The sequence below is a fragment of the Thalassophryne amazonica genome, chromosome 3, assembly GCF_902500255.1.
Source record: "Thalassophryne amazonica chromosome 3, fThaAma1.1, whole genome shotgun sequence".
Lineage (NCBI taxonomy): Eukaryota > Metazoa > Chordata > Actinopteri > Batrachoidiformes > Batrachoididae > Thalassophryne > Thalassophryne amazonica.
In genome coordinates, this window is record NC_047105.1 from 132,911,112 (window position 1) to 132,938,206 (window position 27,095).

The 27,095-nt window shown below is 46.6% G+C and overlaps 1 protein-coding gene across 1 annotated transcript in view; it reads left to right on the forward strand.

The window, feature by feature from the left end:
- The window catches only part of LOC117507641 (inositol 1,4,5-trisphosphate receptor type 1-like), a 535,403-nt gene that overhangs the window by 338,418 nt on the left and 169,890 nt on the right, over positions 1-27,095 (forward strand). The window contains exon 45 of the mRNA XM_034167459.1: positions 3,608-3,870. Coding sequence (XP_034023350.1) covers positions 3,608-3,870 — 263 coding nt within the window. The remainder of the gene's footprint in view (positions 1-3,607; positions 3,871-27,095) is intronic.

Here is a 27,095-nt window from a genome sequence, read left to right on the forward strand (position 1 = left end):
TTGAATCGCATTGCGTATAGAGTCACTGATGAACCCCGTTGTGATGGGGGTCGACTTGTGTTGAAACCCCGTTGTGATGGAGTCGCGTGTTGAACCGCCTTGTGATGGAGTCGCGTGTTTGAACGCGTTTGTGATGGAGGTCGTGCGTTGAACGCCGCGTTGTGATGGATGTTGCGTGTTGAACGGCGTTGTGATGGAGGCGCGTGTTTGAATGGCGTGGTGATGGAGTCGCATTGTTGAACGGCGTTGTGATGGAGTCGCAGTGTTGAAAACCGCGTGTCATGGAGTCGCGTGTTGAACCCGCGTTCTGATGGAGTCGCGTGTTGAACCGCATTGTGATGGAGTCGTGTGTTGAACCGTGTTCGGATGGAGTCGCGTGTTGAACCGCGTTCTGATGGAGTCGAGTGTTGAACCGCGTTGTGATGGAGTCACGTGTTGAACCGCGTTGTGATGGAGTCACGTGTTGAAGCACGTTCTGATGGAGTCACGTGTTGAGCTGCGTGCTGATGGAGTCACGTGTTGAACCGCGTTCTGATGGAGTCACGTGTTGAACCGCGTTGTGATGGAGTCACGTGTTGAACCGCGTTGTGATGGAGTCACGTGTTGAACCGCGTTCAGATGGAGTCACGTGTTGAACACCGTTCGTATGGAGTCACGCGTTGAACCGCGTTGTGATGGAGTTGCGTGTTGAACTGCGTTGTGATGGAGTCACGTGTTGAACCGCGTTCGGATGGAGTCACGCGTTGAACCGCGTTGTGATGGAGTCGCGTGTTGAACCGCGTTGTGATGGAGTCACGTGTTGAACAGCGTTCGTATGGAGTCACATGTTGAACCATGTTGTGATGGAGTTGCGTGTTGAACTGCGTTTGGATGGAGTCACGTGTTGAACACCGTTTGTATGGAGTCACGCGTTGAACCACGTTGTGATGGAGTTGCGTGTTGAACCGCGTTTGGATGGAGTCACGTGTTGAACACCGTTCGTATGGAGTCACGCGTTGAACCTCGTTGTGATGGAGTTGAGTGTTGAACCGCGTTGTGATGGAGTTGCGTGTTGAACCGCGTTGTGATGGAGTCACGTGTTGAACAGCGTTCGTATGGAGTCGCATGTTAAACCATGTTGTGATGGAGTTGCGTGTTGAACCGCGTTCTGATGGAGTCGTGTGTCGAAGCGCGTTCTGATGGAGTCGCGTGTTGAAGCATGTTCTGATGGAGTCGCGTTTTGAACCACGTTGTGATGGAGTCACGTGTTGAACTGCGTTCGGTTGGAGTCACGTGTTGAACCACGTTGTGATGGAGTCACGTGTTGAACCACGTTGTGATGGAGTCGTGTGTTGAACCGCGTTGTGATGGAGTCGCATGTTGAACCTCGTTGTGATGGAGTCACGTGTTGAAGCGCGTTCTGATGGAGTCGCGTGTTGAAGCGCATTCTGATGGAGTCGCGTGTTGAAGCGCGTTCTGATGGAGTCGCGTGTTGAAGCTGGTTCTGATGGAGTCGAGTGTTGAATCGCGTTTTGATGGAGTCACATGTTGAATCACATTCGTATAGAGTCACGTGATGAACCCCATTGTGATGGAGTCGTGTGTTGAACCCCGTTGTGATGGAGTCGCGTGTTGAACCGCATTGTGATGGAGTCGCGTGTTGAACGGCGTTGTGATGGAGTCACGTGTTGAACCGCGTTGTGATGGAGTTGCGTGTTGAACGGCGTTGTGATGGAGTCGCGTGTTGAATGGCGTGGTGATGGAGTCGCTTGTTGAACGGCGTTGTGATGGAGTCGCGTGTTGAACCGCGTTGTCATGGAGTCGCGTGTTGAACCGCGTTCTGATTGAGTCGCGTGTTGAACCGCATTGTGATGGAGTCGTGTGTTGAACCGTGTTCGGATGGAGTCGCGTGTTGAACCGCGATCTGATGGAGTCGAGTGTTGAACCGCGTTGTGATGGAGTCACGTGTTGATCCGCGTTGTGATGGAGACACGTGTTGAAGCACGTTCTGATGGAGTCACGTGTTGAGCTGCATGCTGATGGAGTCACGTGTTGAACTGCGTTCTGATGGAGTCACGTGTTGAACCGCGTTGTGATGGAGTCACGTGTTGAACCGTGTTATGATGGAGTCGCATGTTGAAGCGCGTTCAGATGGAGTCACGTGTTGAACACCGTTCGTATGGAGTCACGCGTTGAACCGCGTTGTGATGGAGTTGCGTGTTGAACTGCGTTGTGATGGAGTCACGTGTTGAACCGCGTTTGGATGGAGTCACGCGTTGATCCGCGTTGTGATGGAGTCGCGTGTTGAACCGCGTTGTGATGGAGTCACGTGTTGAACAGCGTTCGTATGGAGTCACATGTTGAACCATGTTGTGATGGAGTTGCGTGTTGAACTGCGTTTGGATGGAGTCACGTGTTGAACACCGTTCGTATGGAGTCACGCGTTGAACCACGTTGTGATGGAGTTGCGTGTTGAACCGCGTTTGGATGGAGTCACGTGTTGAACACCGTTCGTATGGAGTCACGCGTTGAACCTCGTTGTGATGGAGTTGCGTGTTGAACCGCGTTGTGATGGAGTTGCGTGTTGAACCGCGTTGTGATGGAGTCACGTGTTGAACAGCGTTCGTATGGAGTCGCATGTTGAACCATGTTGTGATGGAGTTGCGTGTTGAACCGCGTTGTGATGGAGTCACGTGTTGAACCGCGTTTGTATGGAGTCACATGTTGAACCATGTTGTGATGGAGTTGCGTGTTGAACTGCGTTTGGATGGAGTCACGTGTTGAACCGTGTTTGAATGGAGTCACATGTTGAACATTATTGTGATGGAGTCGTGTGTTGAACCGCGTTGTGATGGAGTCGCATGTTGAAGCACGTTCTGATGGAGTTGCGTGTTGAACTGCAAACTCTCTTTTTCGGCTATTTGCGACCATAATCCAGCATTAACGTCCGCAAATAATCAGACACAAGGGGGTTATTCCCATTCTAATCCAGTTCCAATGTTTACACGGAACCGTGTCCACCACTGAAGGCTACATCTTAATCCACATAATACTATAGTTCGATAAAACTGTTACGCAAACAAAGGGTGTGGTCGGCTCGTCCAATAGCAACAACGTCTTCATGCCAAACTCGAAATTCTGCCAAACTCGAAATTCTGTGAGCAGAATCCACATCAGTACTTTTGTACAGTAACTTAAATGAATCAATTTCAGCATCGTCGTCGCTACGCCACTTTTTCTCAATCTCAGTTCATGGCGCTATTATTGACATTTGCATAGCAGCGCACGCCGTCAGGGAGTGGAATAATACATCAAATGTGAAACGGTTGAATAGTTTGCAACCGTCTATGCAATATTTTTTGGTTTGAAATCTCACACGATTAACCAATCAGATTTGCAGAAAAAAATGTAATTGGATTAGAATAAATACAGTTTTTGTTGAAGGACTTGTGCTTGTAAATTAATCTTTTTTGTTGATCAGGACCGAGATCTCATGGCTTGTCCCCTTAGAAGTGTATTGGTTCCAGCAAATGTTAGCTTTCTGCTTGAAAGAAGTAGAGAATTTTAGATTCCACTGCAGTCCGTCCACTACACATACTATTTGTTGTCATCTGTTGCTGTGGTTTAGTCAACGATGTAGCCCTGGTGGCTGAAGTGACTGAAGAGGTGAAGGAGCAACTTATAGAAGCCTCCGCTGTCACCAAGAAGGCCTTCATGACCTATCGACAGGAGGCTGAATCTGAAGACCACCACACAGCCACAGATTGTTCTCCTGGGCCTACAACTGACAAGGGTCAGGAGGAAGGTGAAATGAGTGGCATCATCACAATCATGCAACCAATCCTTCGTCTCATGCAGCTGCTCTGTGAGAACCACAACAGGGATCTCCAGGTAAACCATTTATCCAGTAATTTACAGCATGTGAAATGTAAAATAGTGTCTTGTCAAAGGTAATATTATAGGTTTGTAACTGTAAACATGTGCCTTGGCTCCATAGCCCCCCCTGACCTGCAGTGACTCATTGATCACTTCTTTGTTGAATGTCTTACTCCTAAAGCCCTACAGGGGTGAGCAGCAAGAGCCAAGACAGTGCACGTTTTTTTTTTTTTTTTTTTTTTTTGCATCTAATCACTCCAGCAGGTGGGTTTACTAATGAGCTTCTCCCCTCAACTGAAACACCTCATCATCAATAGAATCGCTTGCTGAGATGATAGCAAGGAAAATATGTAATGTCTTGGCCCTTCATGGCACACTATTGCCCTCCCCTGGATTAGACTGTTGGTGATTTGAGAGGGTCGCTGACAGTCTTCTTCACAGCCTCCTCAAGAATACGGTCACTGATATTATCACATTCACCACAGCCATTTCCATCCTTTTTACGAGGTCTACCACCATTTGCCCTTTCACATTCCTCTCCTTAATACTATATCTAACCATCACCTTCTCATCACCTCTGCTTTTTTCAACATGCCGATTGAAGTCCGCTCCAGTTGCTGTTCTTTCTTTTTTGTGTACATTCTCTGCCACCTTATCTAACTCCCACCAGAAATATTTTATTTCCTCATTCTTACATTCAGTTTGTGGGGTATATGCACTGATGATATTTATCACCCCTTCAATTTCCAGCTTCAACCTCATCATCTTGTCAGACACTCTGTCAAGCTCCAACACACATTAATGTCATTGTTCATGTTTTGGCTCCTGTCATGTTTCCCTGTCTTTGTTTATTTCATAGTCACTCTGAGTTAATTCCAATAGTTTTTCCTCCGTGTTATTTTGTGGTGCTTATATTTAGTGCTCTTGTTTTGATGGCCTTCTTGTCTTAGATTTGACTTCAGAGATGTTGACCTTACACGTTCATATGTCCACGTTCGGGGTTGGATTTACATCCTTTGTAAAGACCATGAAAACATCTTCTAGTCACCAGATTATATTGGGTTCTGTACTGCTTTCTTGCATTCCAAGTCCCTGTGTTTTCTGACTCCATGTTCCCATCCTTGCTGTCATTCTGGAACTGTGTTTTGTGATGTACTTGGAGTATTTTTGGACTCCATGTTATTGAACCTTGCTGTAATTCTGGAATCCTGATTACACCTGCTGTATGGACTGTTGTATGATATTCTCAGGTTACTTATTCTGTCTAACACCTGTCCCTTTGTCAGACTACTACTGCTAACTGAATTTTGGTTACTGAACATTGCCTGGCTCTGGATTATGTTTTTGTGTCTCTCCCCTTAGAGAAAGTGATGATAGCTTTGGGCTGATTTTTCTCCTCTCAACTTGGGTTTTGCCCTCAGAGAGGCTGAAATCACTTTAGACTGATAAACTGTGAACCGAAAACCTGAGCCTGAGTCTGACGTGTGGTCCAGTTAAGCCTCTTTCACACTGGGGCCAACTTCATGAGCTCTGTCCAGGTGAAAGTGATCTGGGAACCATTGCATATGAAAGAAATAATGCACAAAAACAAAGTAATGCGGACCAAAACACAGAAGTGGCCGTATGCAGCGCTATCTTTTTTTTTCATTGTGTGTTTGTAACATTTACAATTGTAAGTATATAATGTCAGTATCTCAATTACCATGAATACAACAAAGTAAAGTGCTAAGTTTGGGTCATAACCAGAAGTGGCAAATGCCTATATACCAGTACATGGAATGTCATATAATCATTGAAATGACATCAATGGCTTGCATATTACTTACAAGCCTTGTCACATTTGGCATTCATTGCAAATTCAAAAGTCTTGTTATTCATCCTGGCATGAAAAGGACAGAGTATTTTTCTTGCCACACTGAACAGCCTCTCAGCTGGGGCTGATGAAACAGGGACACGGAGATGCTTTTCTTCAAGGACGGTCAAAGTGGGGAACCCGATGGCAGAGATCCTCCAGAAGGTGAGTGGGTGTTCCTTCTCTTCAGTGGTGGGTTCAGCAAGGTAGCTGTCAACTTCTAAGATGGGTGGTGGTTGCCTGGCTGCAGGGGCAGACTTGAAGATGTAGAGGTGACTGATACTCAAGGAGGGCTGCTGTCCGTGAGAGCGGTGGATGATGGGCTGGCAGCAGTGATGAAACAGTTGATATCGGGCTTGACAGCTGCTGATTCCTCTTCAGGGTTTGTGATCCCAAAAAATAGACCGCTTTTTATCCATGATGTAAGTTTGTTGAGTGGGTGAATGATGGGCCAGATGCCACTCTTTTTTATTTAGCAGCCCAGTATAGCAGGAGGTGGTAAAATCACAAGTCAGAATTTCAATACATGAACTTGGGAAATGATTCACAATATTAATACCAGCATTTTGGCATCAAAATTAATCCTATATCTTAAAAATAACCCCCCACCCCTGGAATGTAACAAAGTATGGTCTATTTTCAATTATCTGGCTATTCTGCTATGTGTAAGGTTTGTTCATGCTCTTCAAAAACTTTATAAACACAATTCTTTCACAAAGGTTTTATTTGAGTAACACTGTGTGAATAACAGAACTTAGGAGGAGGCCATGCTCTTCAAAAACTTTAAAAACATAAACCATTGTCAAAGGTTTTATTTCAGTCTCACTGTGTGATTAACAGAACTTAGGAGGAGGCCATGCTCTTCAAAATCTTTAAAAACATAAACCATTGTCAAAGATTTTATTTCAGTCACACTGTGAATAACATAACTTAGGAGGAGGCCAGCTTGTCAAGGCTTTGCTCGAATTTTTCATATTCCAGTATGGTTCTGTCACTTCTCTTGCCCAAGTAGGACATCAGGGCTTGGCCAAACTCTTGGGCTGACTTCATCCTTCTTTTCCCACTTGGTAATGTCACCTGGATTCGGAAGATTGGATCAACTTTCGGCAGAAGTGTAGTACTTTCCATGGCAAACTGAACCTCCAGTTTCATCCTTTGCTGTTTGGCGTTGTCACCCACAGTTGTTTCCATGAGGAACTTTTCAACTTCCTCACTATCAGTGAAGCGGTTGCCACAAGATTTCAGTTTGTCCAACATGTCAGGCCTCTTCCTCTCATTTCTTTGTGCCATCTCCTGCTTCTGCTCTGCTCCCTTCTTAAACTTCTCTTTCATATTCTTACTCCAGGTCACTTTTTGCTTGGACAGCTGCCTTGAATCCCCTAAAAGATGAAATCTGGCCAGCTCTCAACTCCTGGCTCTTCTGTAAGATAAGTGACCTACTGACTGCATTTAAAGTGCTTAACTTTTTCACCCTGTAGTCAACTTTTCCACACTGTCTCTCCTTACCTATGTTGTGCACAGGGGTTTCATCGACCTTTGCTCCCTGGTCACTCACAAGATATTGCATTGGGAATGCCCCCTCATCAATCCCATATTTCCTCCTCTGCCTAGCCAGAACACTCTACAATGAGGCAGCATCAAGTGTACTTCCTCAGTGTATTCCTAAGCTAAATCCGACACTGCTCTCAAGACTTCCTCAGTGTAGTTCTTCTTAACGCCAGTGAATAGATCATTTGACACAACAGGGTACTCGAGCTTTGTAAATCTTGTGAAGTCATCACTGACGGGATTAGCTAAGCCTGAGTGTAGTCCTTTGTAGAATGCCCTGAGTTCAGTATGAGTAGCACCCTTCTGTGTCTAATATTTCGAAAGATGTTAAAATTACAGTATATATTGCAGTTTTCTTTTTTTGCATGGGGTGGGTTTTTTTTTGTCATGGTAGACACCATGACACCATGGTATGAAATATCTCCCAAATTACACAATGCAGAATCTCTGAAGTGGATGTAAGCATATTTGAAAAAAAAAAAATATTTTCTACCATTACCACCTCCTGCTACCCAGTAATTTAACTTCTTCTTCTTTAGTTTAACTTCTTAGTTGAACACTTTAACTACTCGATTGAACATACTTCTCAGTACCCACTGCAATTAGCTCACTAACTCATTAACCACCTCAATTACTTACAATCAAGGCAAGATATTTGATTATTTTAATTTATTAATGTGAATATCCCTGTAAAAATGTTCAATTTCAAAAAAGTACTTTAAAATTCAAATGTGCTTAGTCTAAGTACTTTTGTCATTTTTGAAAAAGTTCAATGTCAGTGTACCTGAAAAAGTACTTGCAAGTCCAAGTACTCAACTCTGACTTAGAGTATGTGCATGTCGATGTCAGTGTGCATTGAAATGCTTTTTCAAGATGGCACTGTTACAGACAGCTGCCTGCCAGAGTGATCCTCGTCACCACCTCTTTTAAGCACTTTACTATTTTTTCTTCTTCCTCTACTTTCTTTTATTGAATAGTTTTTAAAAATTTATTGGCCAGTGAATACATGCTGCTTCACAAGTTATTTATCGTTTCCCTGGAGTTCGGAGTACTTTTCTCGAGCCGGTGTCGCCGACTGAACGGTCCGCCCTAAAAATCAGTCCCCTCTGCCTTCATTGCACGTGTCATTTCGGAGCGTCAGCAGCAATTCACAGATTATTTCAAGGTCAGTGATCCGAAATGGCAGGACACAAATGCAAGGGTCTAACACAGACAAGTCACTTTTAAATGGCTTTACTTTAGGTACTTTCAGGGTTTGGTACACAAGAAGGCAGTCCAAAAACAGCAATGGTATCAAAAACATTAGGCAAGGGCGTGGTCCAAAAAACATGCAGAAGGTCAAAACCGTAGCAAGGCAATCAAGACAAAACTCAGAAGAAAAGGGCTGGAAGCGAAAGCAGTGAGGCACGATGATCTGGCGGGAACAGGTGAACTTGGTGAGGTTTCAATACAAGAAGGGGATGAGCAGACAATGAGGAACAGGTGTGGGGGAAAGATCCAGGGCATGGGAGTGGAAAGACAGAGGGGCACACCCGCCACCAAGCACCAAGAGATGGACAAGAGAAAGCAGTGCAGCAAGACCCAAGCAGAACAAAACAACAGAAAGACATAACATAAGACCTCTTAGTCCCAATCCGAAGGTACCCCCTCAATGGCCGATCCCCAGTGGCCCCCCGAAGTAGCAGAATGAGCAGAATGAAAGTCATGGATGAGCTGAGGGTCCAAGACGAAGCGAGAGGGGATCCAGAACCGCTCCTCAGGACCGTACCCATCCCAATCCACGAGGTACTGCAAAACTTCTTAAATCCTTCTAAAGTGAGTTTTAACCAGAAACTAGGTAGTTTTAAGCAGAAACAGGGAGCTTATTGGGGAATTGCTGCCTTCACTCTAAAATGACGCATGCGCAGTGTAGGCAGGGGGGACAGATTTTTAGAAGGGGGCCATTCGGTCGGCAACACTGGGTCTTGAACATGGTGGAGCAGCGCCAGGGCTCCTTTCTTTACACAAGGAATCAACTGATGGAGCTCTGACGCAGTAGCCCGAATGGGGAAAGACATGATATCCCTAAAGAACTGCAGAGGAAATACCAGGGCTGTGGAGCCAGGAGGAGATGGTGGCAAAGGAAGAGGAGATACCGGCCATATCTTCCGTCCATTGTGATGAGGAATGTCATTGAAAGATCATTGGCAAACAAAATGGATGAATTAACATCACTCGTGAGGAGCGATAGTGTGTTTTGTGAGAGCTCAGTCTTGTGCTTCACAGAGACTTGGCTGCACGACAACATACCTGGTAGTTTACCTGGCTTTCAGTTGGTGCAAGGGGACCATAGCTGCAACAACAGTGGCATAGAGAAAGGCAGGGGGTCACTGTCTATGTGAACAACACGTGGTGCAATCCTGGACACGTTTCAGTGAAGGAATGTGTAGGTAAACCAGATCCCACGTCCCACATCATTGTTCTCATTGTTTACATCTCACTGGCCACACATGCATCACAGGCCAGTGGCGTCATCACCAGGCTGCAGACACTGCACCCAAGGGCTTTTATTGCCATCTCTGGAGAGTTTAACCATGTTACCCTTTCAGCATCCACTTTCAAGCAGTTTGTTGATTGTAAAACAAGAGACAATAAGATAGTAAATTCAAATTCAAATATATTAATTTATATAGCACCAATTCACGCTAAAATCGTCTCAAGGCGCTTCACACAAAAAACAATTAAAAAAAAAAAGACCATAAAAGAAAGACAACCATAAAAGAATACAAGAATAAAAACACTTCATAATACTAATGATAAAACAGAGAAAACAAATGAGTCTTTAAACGTGACTTAAAAATCTCCACAGCATCCGACTGCCGAATGTGTGCTGGGAGATTGTTCCACAGAGCTGGGGCACGGTAAGAGAAAGCTCTGTGACCGGCAGACTTTTTATTCACCCTGGGAACACACAGAAGTCCTGCACCCTGAGAACGCAGGGCCCAAGCTGGTACATAAAGGCTTACCAGATCAGCCAGATAGGGAGGTGCAAGTCCATGAACGATTTTATAAACTAATAACAGTACTTTAAAATCCGATCTTGCAGGAACAGGAATCCAGTGCAGGGACGCCAAAACGGGTTTAATGTGGTCAAACTTTCTGCTTTGTGTCAAGAGTCTGGCAGCAGCGTTTTGAACCAGTTGAAGACCCCTAATCCTGGACTGCGGTAAGCCAGAAAATAGAGCATTACAATAGTCCAATCTAGAATAGACAAATGCATGAATAAAAGTCTCAGCATCAGCCATAGACAGGATGGGACGAATCTTTGCTATATTTCGCAGATGGAAGAAAGCAGTCCTCGTAATGTCTCTAATGTGGAGATCAAAGGACAATGTAAGATCAAAAATTACTCCAACGTTCCTCACTTTATCCGTATGATGTATAACACACGGACCTAAGCTAAGTGCTAGCTGATCAAATTTATACCAATACCTCGCTGGACCAAGAACCATAACTTCAGTCTTATCAGAATTTAAAAGTAGGAAGTTATTAGACATCCAACTTCTTACTGATGCAAGGCAGTCTTCCAAAGATTTTATGTGAGTGAGATTACCAGCAGTTATTGGCATGTACAATTGAGTGTCATCAGCATAGCAATGAAAGGAAATCCCAAAGCGCCGCAGGATATTCCCAAGAGGTGCTACATAAAGGGAAAAAAGCAGGGGGCCTAAAACGGATCCCTGAGGAACCCCAAACTTCATGTCCCTACACTCAGAGGAGATGCCATTACACAATACGCAGTAAGAGCGACTGGACAGGTATGACGTCAACCAGGCAAGAGCAGTTCCAGTAATCCCAAAGTGATTTTCCAGCCTATTGAGTAAAATATGATGATCCACAGTATGAAATGCAGCACTAAGATCCAGCAGCACCAAGACTGTAGTGGTATCTGAGTCCATTGCTCGCAAAAGGTCATTCACTACTTTAGTAAGTGCTGTCTCTGCGGAGTGATATTTTCTAAAAGCAGACTGCAGTGGCTCAAAAAGATTATTCTCAGTGAGGTAGTCCACGAGCTGTCACGAAACCACTTTTTTCCAGGATTTTAGAACAAAATGATAGATTAGTTATCTGTCTATAATTCTTCAATACACTAGGGTCGAGATTGGATTTCTTAAGTAATGGTTTGATCACTGCAGACTTGAAACATTTAGGAACAGATCCAGAAGTTAATGAGATATTTATCATTTCCAGCACAGTCGGTCCAAGAATGGGCCACAGGTCCTTAAATAGTAGACCTGCTATATACTAATGTGAAGGAAGCATACAGGGCCACAACCCTCGCCCTGCTCAGCAAAGTGGACCATAACCTGGTCTATCTTGAGCCACTTTGTTATCCCTGCAGTTCAACAGCAACCTGTGATCACCAGAGTGGTATAGAGGTGATCACAGGAGGCAGAAGACAGTCTTTGTGGACATTTTGAGGTGACCAACTGGGGTGTGCTCTGTGACAGTAATTTGCTGGTTCACTATCTGGCAGCTTGCTTCCGAGGGACTGTGTGCTGAATGACGCTCTTCGAATCACTGCAAGGTTATATTTGTTTCCTCTATTTCTGTTTAACATTTCTTTTAGTTTTTAAGTGCATGTATTGTGAATCTTATTTAACTAAATTTTTCCCGTTGGGAATCTTAGGAGTGGTTAGAGTTATTGTTAGTGGTTAGCTTGCGCTACCTCGGCTACACGTTGTGGTTTTTGTAATCATTTCTCTTATTACTATTCTTCTTGTCTTTTGGCTGTTCCCATTAGGGGTCGCCACAGCAGATCAATTGTTTCCATCTCACCCTGTCCTCTGTATCTTCCTCTGTCAGACCAACCACCTGCATGTCCTCCCTCAGCACATCCATAAACCTCCTCTATGGCCTCCCTCTTCTCTTCCTGCCTGGTGGCTCCATCCTCAGCATCCTTTTCCCTATATACCCTGGGTCCTTCCTCTGCACATGTCCAAACCATCTCAATCTCGCCTCTCTGACTTTGTCTCCAAGCCGTCCCACCTGAGCTGTCCCTCTGATATGTTCATTCCTAAACTTTTCCATTCTCGTCACTCCCAAAGAGAATCTCAACATCTTCAGCTCTGCCAGCTCCAGCTCTGCCTCCTGTCTTTTTGTTAGTGCCACCGTCTCCAAGCTGTATAACATAGCTGGTCTCACTACTGTCTTGTAAACGTTCCCCTTCACTCTTGCTGATATTCTTCAGTTACAAATACCTCCTGCCACCTTTCTCCACCCACTCCACCCTGCCTGCATTCTCTTCTTCACCTCTTTACCACACTCTCCATTACTTTGAACAGTTGACCCCAAATATTTAAACTCATCTACTTTCACCACTTCTACTCCTTGTAACTGCACTATTCCACTGGGCTTCCTCCCATTCCCACAAATGTACTCAGTCTTGCTTCTACTGACTTTCATTCCCCTTCTCTCCAAAGCATATCTCCACCTCTCCAGACTAGACTCAACTTGCTCTCTCACTGCAGATCACAATGTCATCTGCAAACATCATAGTCCATGGGGACTCCTGTCTGATCTCATCCTTCAACTTGTCCATCACCACCGCAAACAAGAAAGGACTCAGAGCTGATCGTTGGTGTAATCCCACCTCCACCTTGAATGAGTCTGTCATTCCGACTGCACATCTCACCACTGTCACACTATTCTTGTACATGTCCTGCACTACCCTAACATACTTCTCTGCCACTCCACACTTCCTCATACAATACCACAGCTCTTCTCTTGGCACCCTATCATAAGCTTTTTCTAAGTCCACAAACATACAATGTAACTCTTTCTGGCCTTCTCTGTACTTCTCCAACAGTATTCTCAGAGCAAACATTGCATCTGTAGTGCTGTTTCTCGGCATGAAACCATATTGCTGATCACAGATCTTCACCTGTTTTCTAAGCCTAGCTTCTACAACTCTTTCCCATAACTTCATGCTGTGGCTGATCAACTTTATGCCTCTGTAGTTACTGCAGCTCTGCACATCACCCTTGTGCTTGAAAATAGGAACCAGCATACTTTGTCTCCACTCCTCAGGCATCCTCTCACTTTCCAAGACATTTCCATGTCTCCACTGGAATGTCATCTGGACCAACTGCTTTTCCACTCTTCATCCTTTTCATAGCAGCTGTCAGAGTTGTTCAGAGTTGGACCTGAAAAAGAACAACTCAGTTAACACAGAAAATAATCACGCAGGAGAGACTGAATTTCTTTTCCTGAATCAGGAGAGAGCGAATGAGCGTGACCCTCCTCACCGACTGTCTCGTCTGCGCTGAAGGGCCCCGTCCACTCACTTCCTGTATTTATTAAGAATAATGTGTATACAGGCATATAGAAAAGACAAAATACCAAGCAAGTAGCGCCACCAAATCTATTCTCACATTGATATGAAGTTGTTATGGCTTTAAAACCTGTGCAGGTCACACCGCTCCCTGCTCAAGGCTGAACTGTTAATTAAAATGTACGTCTGGGCTCAGCAAAAACATGATCTCAGCAAAACAGTCTGCCGTCTCCCTGAGCCAAAGTTCATCTGTTCATCTTCCCAGTTTAATGATTACTTAAACAGTTCAGTGAATATAGTGAATATGTATGTATCAATCAATCAATGTAGGGAATATAACTACTTTAGCAATTCAGTGATTAACAAAGAGAGTAATATTAAAATGAAACACATTATATAATAATTATATAATATATAATTGAAACATGTATATAAATGTGTACGTATATGAAGAATGAGATCAATGACAAAATCAAAGACAGCAAATCAAAGTAAAGACATTAATAATTGATAATACGAGGTCTGTCAATAAAGCAACGGTCCTTTTTATTTTTTTCAAAAACTATATGGATTTCATTCATATGTTTTTACGTCAGACATGCTTGAACCCTCGTGCGCATGCGTGAGTTTTTCCACGCCTGTCGTATATCGGAAATTCCTGACACAGCCATCACTTTTTCCTTACTGATCTCTTGTACTTCCTGATTTACTCTCACCACATCATCCAACCTTTTCTCTCGCTCATTTTCTTCATTCATCAACTCTTCAAAAATATTCCCTCCACCTTCTCAACACACACTCCTCACTTGTCAGCACATTACCATGTGTATCTTTTACCACCCTAACCTGCTGCACATCCTTTTCTACTATTCAACTTCTTGTACAGCTTGAGATATGCCTTTTCCTTCATTTTTGCCACTTCTCTTTTCACCTTACGCCACATCTCCTTGTACTCTTGTCTACTTTCTTCATCTCTCCGACTATCCCAAAACTTTTTCACCAACCTCTTTCTCCTTATGCTTTCTTGGACCTCTTCATTCCACCACCAAATCTCCTTGTCTTCCTTCCACTGTCCAGAAGTCATACCCAGTACTGTCCTAGCTGTCTCCCTCACCACATTTGAAGTATTTTTCCAGTTGTCCAAAATTGCTTCCCCTCCAACCAGTGCTTCTCTCACCTGCTCGCTAAATTTTACACAATAAAGAATGTAGTCCACCTGTGTGCACCTTCCTCCACTCTTATATGTTATCCTACGCTCCTCCCTTTTCTTAAAGTAGGTATTCACCACAGCCATTTCCATCCTTTTTGCAAAATCAACTACCATCTGTCCTTCCCCATTCCTATCCTTGATACCATATCTACCCATTACTTCCTCATCACCTCTGTTCCTTTCACCAACATGCCCATTGAAGTCCGCTCCTATCACTACTCTTTCATGCTTGGGCACACTCTCCACCACCTCATCTAACACACTCCAGAAATCTTCTTTCTCCTTCATCTCACAACCTACCTGTGGGGCATATGCACTGATGATATTCATCATCACCCCTTCAATTTCCAACTTCACACTCAACACCCTGTCAGACACTCACATAACCTCCAACACACTTTTAACATACCCTTCCTTTAAAATGACCCCAACACCGTTTCTCTTCCTATCCTCACCATGGAACAACAACTTGTATCCACCGCCGATGCTCCTGCTCTTACTTCCCTTCCACTTGGTCTCTTGCACACACAGTATGTCTACCTTTCTCCTCTCCATCATATCAGCCAGCTCTCTCCCTTTACCTGTCATACTACCAACATTCAAAGTCCCCACTCTCATTTCCACCCTTCTAGTTTTCTTCTTCTCCCGCTGTTTGAGGAAATGTTCTCCTCCTCTTCTTCGTTGTCTTCACCCAGCAGTAGCCCAGTTTCCATCAGCACCCTGTTGGGCAACAGCACCGGTGGCAGACGTTGTTAACTCTGGCCTCGACTGATCCGGTATGGAAATTCGATTCTTAGTCTGCATAGTTGGGTTGGCTTGTTTTACATCGGATGCCCTTCCTGACGCAACCCTCCTCATTTATCCGGGCTTGGGACCAGCACTCAGAATGTACTGGCTGCAAACCCCATGTGGCTGAGTTATTTCTCTTATTACTATTACCAGTCTTATACTTCTGTTAGTTTTTCAGTGTAACTGCTATGAATTTTAGCTCATTATTTTATTCCTCTGTGAATCTTAGGAGTGGTTAGCATTTTTGTTAGCAGTTAGCTGTGCTAGGTTGGCTACACTATTGGATTTTCTGGTGTACGAAGTACACTACTTTACACTTTACATTAATAATGCGCAATGCTGGCAGATCGGGTGGCTCTACTAGAGTGCAGTGTCCGTAAGCTAGAACAGTTTCCTAGTCCAGTGGAGATGTTACCGGCACTCCAGATGACTTCTACAGGTCAGTCCACACCACTCCCTCACCCCTCTACATCAACAGAGCAGTGGTGGCGATCGTCTCCTCCGAGTCCACCTCTCCAACACTTTCACCTGGCACATCAACACCATGTTTGTCATCAAGAAAGCCCACCAAAGGAAATTAGGAAGGGCCGGACTGAACACAGAGGTCCTCAGGGCCTTCTACAGCTGTACAGTGGAGAGTGTCCTGTCCTGCTGGCTCCCTGTGTGATACGGTGGCTGCATGGTGGCAGAGAAGAAGGCACTGCAGCGGGTGGTGAAGTCTGCACAGAGGACCATTGGATGCAGCTTACCGCCCATTGGGGACATCTACATCTCCAGATGTAGAGACAGAGCCATCTGCATCCTCCAAGACTCCACTCACCCTGTGCATGGTCTGTTTACACCCCTTCCCTCTGGAAGGAGGCTGCGCAGCATCCGGGCAAAAATGTCCAGACTGAAAAATAGCTTCTACCCGAATGCTGTCAGACTGTTGAAGAGTTGTCACATTGTCACTTTTCTAATGCTCTAATGCTGCTGCTGCTGACCCTATGCCTTTGTATATATATTATGTGGCCACAGCCATGCGTTTATTGTACATTGTAAAAGTTTAGATTAATGTTAGGTTAAATTGTCATTAGTCTTGGTTAACTACACCAAGACCTGGAGAAACTGCATTTTGTTCTGCCTGTAAGGGTCGAGTGACAATAAAGTGAGTCTGAGTCTGAGATGAGGTTAGTATTGGGCTGGCTTGCACTCCCGTCAGCATTGGCTTAGCAATCCTTGCTGCGGACGATGGCTTTCAGACAGTTGTTAGGTGGAGGAAGTCACCTGTGGGTCGGTGCCCAGTTGTGATACCTGGGTCATACTCGCCATTGTGAACTGTGAACCACTTTTTGGCCTTTGAGCCCACGGGTGACTTCCACCCCTACCTCCAGGCCATAACCCCAGACATTAGTGATAGGGGATTTTATTACCCGCAAAGTCAGGTTACAGACACCGGCTGACATTAAATGTATCCCTGGGGCCAGAGCTCTCAATATTGCCTTTCATTTTAGGGTGCTGACGCTGCAGAAGGGCAGACAGACAAAAGAACATGGCACGAGATACAGCCACATAATTATTCATGTTGGCGACAATGATATTAGAATGAAGCACTCTGATGTCACAAAAATGGACATCGAGAGGACTTGTGACCTTGCCAGAAAGATGTGTCGGCATTAATTAATAGTCTCTGGTCCCCTCCTGGGGTAATGATGGGGCATTTACCAGGCTGACATCATTAAATAGGTGCCTGGTGCAATTTTGTAGACAGCAAGGCTTTAGTTTTATTCATAACTGGCCTTCGTTTTGGGGCAGCTGTGGCTTGCTCATGCTGGATGGCTTTCACCATGGAGGGCCCTTGGGCAAGGTCCTTAATCCCTTAGTTGCTCCTGGCGTGTAGTGAGTACCTTGTATGGCAGCATCCTCACATTGGGGTGAATGTGAGGCATTATTTGTAAAGCGCTTTGAGTGGCTGATGCAAATGGAAAAGCACTATATAAATGTAGTCCATTTACCATTCACCCTACTGGGGAAGGTGCCACCATCTTGTCTGCGAACATAGAACTATGCAGGGAGGGTAACATCAGGACTTTACAGCAGGCCATGGAGCAGGTGATTAGAGGTCCTGCAAGGCTTATGATGAATGCGGATGTAGAATCCATAGCTTAGTGGGGAAATTAGTGCAGAAAATCCACAATGGTGAAAGTGCAGTTTATGTGGCAGGGAGGGAAATTCGTCCAGTTGAGACTGTGGCCTGTTTCCATAGACGTGTCCATAAAAAGCATAAAGAGATATGCCTTGCAACCTTGCAACTACATTGGATGATGTTGAAATTTAGGATGGCCCACTGACTGTTCCAGCAATATTGAATATTTTGTCTCTTACCTACAACACATGTGGAATGTCTGAAACCTAAACCTACTTCTAGGCATCTTAGATATGCTACTCTGGAACCACCCCTAAATCCAAACAGTCCAATTGTCAACCATAAGGTCACTGTTGTCAAAATCACTGTTGATTAATGATTGAATTATGGATCACCACTTAGATATGATTGGGTTATGTGAAACCTGGCTTAAAACTTCTGCTGTCCTCCCCTTAAATGAGGACTGCCCACCGGTGTACAAATTTAGTCACGTCCCTCGTGATGCGAAGCAAGGCTGGGTTGTTGCTCTTATTTATAAATCTAGGTTTAGTTTATTAGCTGTTGGGGGTCATAAATATAGTTTGGTTGAACATCTGATTCGCCGCTCTGCTCATGATACTATACTCAACAAAAATATAGCTGTCCGAGTGGCTGGTCTCAGACGATCTTGGAGGTGAACATGCTGGATGTGGAGGTCCTGGGCTGGTGTGGTTACACGTGGTCTGCGGTTGTGAGGCTGGTTGGATGTACTGCCAAATTCTCTGAAACGCCTTTGGAGACGGCTTATGGTAGAGAAATGAACATTCAATACACGAGCAACAGCTCTGGTTGACATTCCTGCTGTCAGCATGCCAATTGCACGCTCCCTCAAATCTTGCGACATTTGTGGCATTGTGCTGTGTGATAAAACTGCACCTTTCAGAGTGGCCTTTTATTGTGGGCAGTCTAAGGCACACCTGTGCACTAATCATGGTGTCTAATCAGCATCTTGATATGGCACACCTGTGAGGTGGGATGGATTATCTCAGCAAAGGAGAAGTGCTCACTATCACAGATTTCGACTGGTTTGTGAACGATATTTGAGGGAAATGGTGATATTGTTGATATTGTGTATGTGGAAAAAGTTTTAGATCTTTGAGTTCATCTCATACAAAATGGGAGCAAAACCAAAAGTGTTGCGTTTATATTTTTGTTGAGTGTATGTATAGCCAAGGCCACAACAATAAAAATCAGCTGTATTTCTTTGTTACTGTATATAGGTCCCTGGCCCATACTCTGAATTCTGGTGAGTTTATCTCTAACTTGTCAACTGGTGTAGATAATATTCTGATTGTTAGTGACTTCAACATTCATATGAATAAGCCTTCTGATCCCCTCTGCAAATCACTTATGGAAATTATGGATGTATTAGTTCTGTAACTGCTGGGATAGGCTCCAGGGCCCCTCCCCCACGACCCTTAATTGGAGTAAGCGGTTGACGATGACTGAGTAGTGAGGATTCAAGCAATACAATCAGGATTTGACACACATTAGTGGAAATACACTGGATTTTGTTCTAGCATGTGGTATTGCTGTCACAAATATTGACATCATGCCTCTTGCGCCAGTGGTCTCTGATCACTCACTTAAAAGTTTACAGTTGCACTGCTGTGTTTAGTGGAACAACAACCTTATTCATCACTGCGGTGACACATCAACTCTTTATCTACGAGTGAACTCGGCGCTAGACTGCCTGATATTTTAGCTTCACGTTTGGAAAATGCCTAATCATTAGACAGTCTTGTGGATAGTTTAACCTCTGCACTCAAACTATACTGCTGGAGTTGTGGGCTGGAGTCGTGTGCTGGGAGCACGAGCAAGAGGCTGGACGTACTCAAACAGCAGTTGGCTGCTGGAACTTTGCACAGAAATGGCCCTAATACCTTCTTCGCCATGCCTGATAAGTGGTACTATTTATGGATGCTCCCATGAAAATTCAGTAAGGTATATGTTATATATTGTATTCCAATTCTAAGGTGGAACTGTGCTAGTATACTAAGGTATATCTAAATATCTAAAAGGAAAAAGGAAAATAGAAGAGTAGAAAAGAGTAGAGCCATTTAGGTGCCTGGTCTTGAGAACCAGGGATGGTAGGTTGAAAAGCTTTTTTATTGCATGGGAACTCTCCCTACCCACCCAAGCAGCTCAAGAAAAAAAGTATATATAATAATAAATAATAAGACATAAGAAAGATAAGACATCATATATTTATATATATGTAACTTATATTTAAATATTAAGAGTAATAAATGACATATACAATAAATATGGTACTATATAATATACAGGAGTAGGTATTAAAACCATCCTCATGCACCTGGCACCTGCTGGACTACATCCTTGTGTGGAGAGATGAGCTTAGGGACTTAAAATCTACAAGGTTGATGTGAGGTGCGACGTGTGCAACGGACCACCTAATGGTGAGGGCAGTATGTAATCTGCATATAGCCCCGGTCCGCCAAAAACATGCGAGACAACCTTTGAGCTTGCTACAACAAAAGGCAGAGGAACTGGAAAACAAGGTGTCTGACCGTATCAACCAGCTGCAGGATCCCAACACAGAGGAGATGAGTGTGAATGAGCGATGGGGTCAAATCAGCAGTGTGCAAATCAGCAGAGCTCTTTTGCAGCACTGCTGCAAAAAAAGTCCTTGGACACCCAACGCGGTGGCACCCTGACTGGTTTGATCAGAATGATGTGGGTATAGAGAAACTGATAGCCGAAGTCGTTTGCTGTCAGCATGTTCAAAAAAGGGAACGTTTTTCCAGAACAATTCCACATCCACGGCGAATGCCAAAGATGTCACGAAATCAAATTAACTGTTGTTTTTTTTCTGAATATTTAAGCTGTGTCTTGGAACTTTTGAACAGTTTTTCTGAAGATTTTGTACTCTTTTTTCCTCTTTTCTCTCTATCTCTTTTCTTTTTTGTTGCACAGTATTATCCTAGTCTGTACTAGACTGACTGACAAGTAGTAGTATAAATACAAATATGTATTTACTTGCAATTTATATTTTTTCCGTAGCCACGTATTGCAGTGTTGTTATGACAGTGTTATTGTTGGGAAAGTGTAGGACACGGACCCACACAGGGGGCATAAATGAATGGACAATAGAGATGCCAATAAATACAATTTAATATTGCAAATGTGCACCACAGGTCCAAAACTGCTATTAGTCTGTCAATCAAAAGTTCCACAAAAAGGTGACGTGTGGGCAGGCCCGAGGATAGGAGACGCCTATCCAGAGAAGAGCCGGGACCCACAAGGTTCCACCGCCAACGGAGACCTGCAGTACTCTGGAGCCGCCAAATCCCGAGTCCCCAGGTGGCCACTGCTCCCGGCTGTCAGATCCGGTACTGCTGGCAGGAACAGACACAGGTTATAGGTGGGTGTGTGTACACCCAGTAACAGTCAGCAAACAGTTCAGTTCCTCTCCTGAGGGAAAACTCCACCACTCCCAGAAAACAGGAACACTGAAAACGTGCAGTACCAACAGTATACTTAGAGATAAGAGAAGTGAGGAGTGGAAACGTCAACTCCTTCCAACTTCCACAAACCCAGCTCCAAGCTGCGAGTATACCAAAGGTTATGACTGCAAAAATCAGAAGCAATAAATGTGCGAAAGGCACAAAGCGGTTGAGTAGGTTACCTGACGGGTAAGCTGATAACTTGGCAGGGTTCTGATGATTCTCCCAGGCTTTTATGGTGGTGAATGATGATGATGACTGACAGCTGTCAGTGTCAGCGCACCTGGAGCTCCTGTGAGGCAGCTGCGCCCTCTGGTGCCAGAAACCCGACAACAGGCAGGGCACCCTCTGGTGGTGAGCCAGCAGTACCTCCTCTTCGGGCGGCCCACACAACAGGATCACCCCCTCAACGGGCGCCTCCTGGCGCCCGACCAGGCTTTCGGGATGTCGTTGGTAGAAGTTGGCCAGGAGGGCCGGATCCAGGATGAAGCTCCTCTTCACCCAGGAGCACTCTTTGGGTCCGTACCCCTCCCACTCCACCAAATACTGGAACCCCCGACCCCTCCGGCGAACATCAAGGAGCCTTCTCACCATCCATGCAGGCTCTCCGTCGATGATGCGAGCAGGAGGCGGTGCTGGTCCGGGGGTGCAGAGGTCGGATGTGTGGCAGGGCTTGATTTTGGAGACATGAAATACCGGATGGATCCGCAGTGAAGCTGGGAGTTTAAGCTTCACTGCGGCTGGACTGATTACTTTGAGGATGGGAAATGGACGGATAAATCTGTCTGTCAACTTTGGTGAGTCCGTGTGCAGAGGAATGTTCTTTGTGGATAGCCAGACCTCCTGCCCGGGCTGGTAAGTGGGGGCTGGGGTGCATCGGCGATCTGCATGGCCCTTCGCCCTCGTCCGGGCTTTCAGAAGGGCAGAGCGGGCTGTTCGCCACACCCGACAGCACCTTCTGTGGTGGGCCTGGACTGAGGGGACCTGGACCTCTCCCTCCACAACCGGAAACAATGGGGGCTGGTACCCCAAGCAGGCTTCGAAGGGGGAGAGGCCGGTCGCCAATGAGACTTGGCTGTTGTGGGCGTACTCGATCCAGGCCAGATGTTGACTCCAGGCCGTCGGGTGCGCGGAGGTCACACATCTTAGGGCCTGTTCCAGATCTTGATTAGCCCGCTCTCCTTGTCCATTAGTTTGGGGGTGGTACCTGGACGAGAGCCTCACGGTGGCCCCCAGTTCCCTACAGAAACTCCTCCAGACTTACGAGGAGAACTGGGCACCACGGTCGGAGATGATGTTCGTGGGGATACCATGCAGATGCATGACGTGGTGGACCAGGAGGTCTGCAGTCTCCTGGGGCGTCGGGAGCTTCGGGAGGGCCATGAAGTGGGCCGCCTTGGAGAATCGGTCCACTATCGTCATGATGGTCGTCATTCCCTGGGACACAGGGAGACCCGTGACGAAGTCCAAGCCAATATGGGACCAGGGGCGTCGAGGCACCGGCAACGGCTGAAGGAGTCCTCTCTCTGCTTGGTGGACAGCCTTGCCCCTGGCACAGGTGGTGCAGGCCCGGACATACTCCCGGACATCGGCTTCCATGGACGCCCACCAAAATTGCTGCCAGACCACTGCCACGGTTCTTCACATCCCTGGATGGCAGGAGAGCTTAGAACCATGACAGAAGTCCAGGACCGCAGCTCTTGCGTCTGGTGGGACGTACAGTCTGTTCGATGGGCCACCGCCGGTGTCTGGGTGATGCGTCAGGGCCTCCCTGATGATGTTTTCCACGTCCCACGTGAAGGTGGCGATGATAGTGGACTCCGGGATGATGGTGTCAAGTGGATCCGACAGCTTTGTTCTGACCTCCTCTTCATGCACCCGGGACAGTGCGTCAGACCGTTGGTTTTTGGTCCCGGGGCAGTATGTTATCCGGAAGTCAAAGCGTCCAAAGAACAGTGACCAACGGGCTTGCCTGGGGTTCAGACGCTTAGCGTTCCGGATGTACTCCAGGTTCCAATGGTCAGTGAAAACTGTGACTGGTACCACAGCTCCCTCCAACAAGTGTCTCCACTCCTCCAGGCCTCTTTCACCGCCAGGAGCTCCCGATTTCCGACGTCATAGTTCCGTTCTGCTGGGGTCAACCTGCGGGAAAAATAGGCACAAGGGTGGAGGACCTTATCAGACTCCCCGCTCTGGGACAGCACGGCTCCTATCCCTGAGTCAGAGGCATCCACTTCAACAACAAACTGGCGGCTAGGATCGGGCTGCACCAGAACTGGTGCAGTCGAGAACTGGTGTTTCAGCTCCCAAAACGTGGCTTCGCACTGATCCGACCAGGTGAAGGGGACTTTTGGGGAGGTCAGGGCTGTCAGGGGACCAACCACCTGACTGTAGCCCTTGATGAACCTCCTATAGAAATTCACAAAGTCGAGGAACTGTTGCAGCTTTCTACGGCTTGCTGGTTGGGGCCAATCTCTCACCGCCGCAACCTTGGCCGGATCGGGTGCGACGGAGCTAGAGGAGATGATGAACCCCAGGAAGGACAAAGAAGCACAGTGGAACTCGCACTTCTCGCCCTTCACAAACAGCCGGTTCTCCAACAACTGCTGCAGGACCTGACGTACATGCTTCACATGGGTCTCAGGATCCGGGGAGAAGATGAGGATATCGTCCAGGTATACAAAGACGAACCAATGCAGGAAGTCCCGCAAGACGTCATTTACCAAAGCTTGGAACATCGCGGGGGCGTTAGTGAGGCCGAACGGCATGACCAGGTACTCAAAGTGACCTAACGGGGTGTTAAATGCCGTCTTCCATTTGTCTCCCTTCCGGATCCGAACCAGGTGTTATGCATTCCTAAGATCCAGTTTCGTGAACATTTTGGCTCCATGCAGGGGCATGAATACTGAATCCAACAGAGGCAACGGGTATCGGTTGCGAACCGTAATCTCATTCAGCTCTCTGTAATCAATGCATGGACAGAGTCCGCTGTCCTTCTTGCCCACAAAAAAGAAACCAGCACCTAACGGGGAGGAAGAGTTCCGGATTAACCCGGCAGCTAAAGAGTCCCGGATGTAGGTCTCCATTGATTCGCGCTCAGGGCGTGAGAGGTTGTAGAGTCTGCTGGACAGATACTCAGCGCCCGGAATCAAATCAATAGCACAATCATAAGGCCAGTGCGGGGGAAGGGTGAGTGCCAGATCTTTGCTGAAAATGTCAGCAAGATCATGGTACTCAACGGACACCGCCGTAAGATTGGGGGGAACACGGACCTCCTCTTTAGCAATCGCACCGGGAGGGACCGAGGATCTTAGACACTCCCGTGGCAGGTTTTGCTCCACTGAGCCACAACCCCAGTCGGCCAGTTGATCCGGGAATTGTGCTTACTCATCCATGGATAACCCAAAATGATTCTGGAGGTAGAAGGTGTTACAAAAAACCCAATCTCCTCCCTGTGGTTTCCAGACACAACCAGTGTTAAGGGCTGTGTCTGGTGTGTTATTAATTGAAGAAGGGTACCATCTAGTGCCCGTACCTTCAAAGGTGAAGGAAGGGCCACTAGAGGGAGCCCTACTTCCTTAGCCCATCTGCTATCAAGCAGATTCCCCTCTGACCACGTGTCGATGAGTGCTGGGGCATGAAGGGTTAAATCCCCACAGAGGATCTTGACTGGGACTCGTGCGGATTTTCGTGCATTTCCCGCGTGTGTGTTATGGCCCACCCTTAGCCCAGTCTCTAAAGGCGAGCGTTGGTGTTTAACCGCTTGGGGCAATTCTTCTGCAAATGCTTACTCGAGCCACAGATAAAACACTCTCCACGGGCCAGCCTCCTTTGTCTGTTGGCTGATCTCATTTTCGCCCTACTCGTGTCCATAGCTTCGTCAGCAGGGGGAGCTGTCATCACGCGGAGCGCTTTGGCTTTGGAGCGTGGGGAAGGCGGCGCTGTTTCGGACCTGGAAGGGAGAGGGACGGCTTGTGCCCGGCCACGCCCTTCATCTCGCCCCCGTCGTCGTTCCTCTAATCGGTTGTCTAAGCGCTACCATATTCCAGCCGGCTCTCGCTGCTGCGACGCGGAAGTCAACTGCATACTCAGCAGCGCTCCGTTGCCCCTGTCAAATTGACAGCCGCAAGTTGGAAGCAGTTTCGCCTCGGTTCGGGTGATCGAACACCTGTCTGAACTCCCTCACAAACCCAGTGTATGTCATTAGGAGCCGCGAGTTCTGTTCCCAAAGTGCCGTAGCCCAGGCGCGTGCCTCACCTCGAAGCAAATAAGCCACCCGGCTGGAGTCTGACGCGTACATAACGGGGCGTTCTGCAAAGATGAGCAAGCACTGCATTAAGAAGTCCGCGCACGTCTCGACACAACCCCCATATGGTTCCGGGGGGCTAATGTATGCTTCGGGGGGGAGTTCGTTGAACATCCACTGGAGGTTCTCTGTTCAGCAACAGGTCCGCAGGAGGAGCAGCTGCAGCCGCGCCCTGTCTGCGCGCTTCCACCTGAGCGGTGAGAGCCTCCATCCTATGACTGAGCAGTATATTCTGCTTGGTCACCAAATCCAGCCGAGCAGTGAGGGTGGTCAGTATTTGCTGCAACTCACCCATCATGTCTCCTGCTGGAGCCTGTGCACCTTGCATCTCCATTGATTGTTCAACGGATGGTATGTGCCCCACGGAATCCATGACGTTTGGCCGAGTTATCCTGTTGGGAAAGTGTAGGACACGGACCCACACAGGGGGCGTAAATGAATGGACAATAGAGATGCCAATAAATACAATTCAATATTGCAAATGTGCACCACAGGTCCAAAACTGCTATTAGTCTGTCAATCAAAAATTCCACAAAAAAGTGACGTGTGGGCAGGCCCGAGGATAGGAGACACCTATCCAGAGAAGAGTCGGGACCCACAAGGTTCCACCGCCAACGGAGACCTGCAGTACTCTGGAGCCGCCAAATCCCGAGTCCCCAGGTGGCCACTGCTCCCGGCTGTCAGATCCGATATTGCTGGCAGGAACAGACACAGGTTAGAGGTGGGTGTGTGTACACCCAGTAATAGTCAGCAAACAGTTCAGTTCCTCTCCTGAGGGAAAACTCCACCACTCCCAGAAAACAGGAACACTGAAAACGTGCAGTACCAACAGTATACTTAGAGATAAGAGAAGTGAGGAGTGGAAACGCCAACTCCTTCCAACTTCCACAAACCCAGCTCCAAGCTGCGAATATACCAAAGGTTACGACTGCAAAAATCAGAAGCAGTAAATGTGCGAACGGCACAAAGCGGCTGAGTAGGTTACCTGACGGGTAAGCTGATAACTCGGCAGGGGTCTGATGATTCTCCCAGGCTTTTATGGTGGTGAATGATGATGATGATGACTGACAGCTGTCAGTGTCGGCGCACCTGGAGCTCCTGCGAGGTGGCTGCGCCCTCTGGTGCCTGAAACCCGACAACAGGCAGGGCGCCCTCTTATGGTGAGCCAGCAGTACCTCCTCTTCGGGCGGCCCACACAACAGTTATGTTATCTCAGGTGTTATTACGTTACTGCGCTGGGTGGGTAAAGTAAGCTCATTGATGATGAGGCCAACCACAATCATTATCCCAACTCCATCAAGCCAGACATACAGAGAATGTCTCTCCTTCCTCTCTGTCTTTTACACCATCTTCTCTGCTTAAGACACTCTTCAGCTTCTTCAAAGTCCTCCTTCCTACTCTGAACAGTTTGGCACCTTAGGAGCTCTCTTAAGGCCTAAGATACTTTGTGAACACCTTTCATCTTACCAAGGGAATATTCTAAGAAATGTCTAAGAATTCAAGGAACTTAGAATAACGTCACTAGGAGGTACTTTTAGCCTTAGGCAGCTTCATGGACATGGCCCTGGATTTCATGAGAATCACCTGTTTC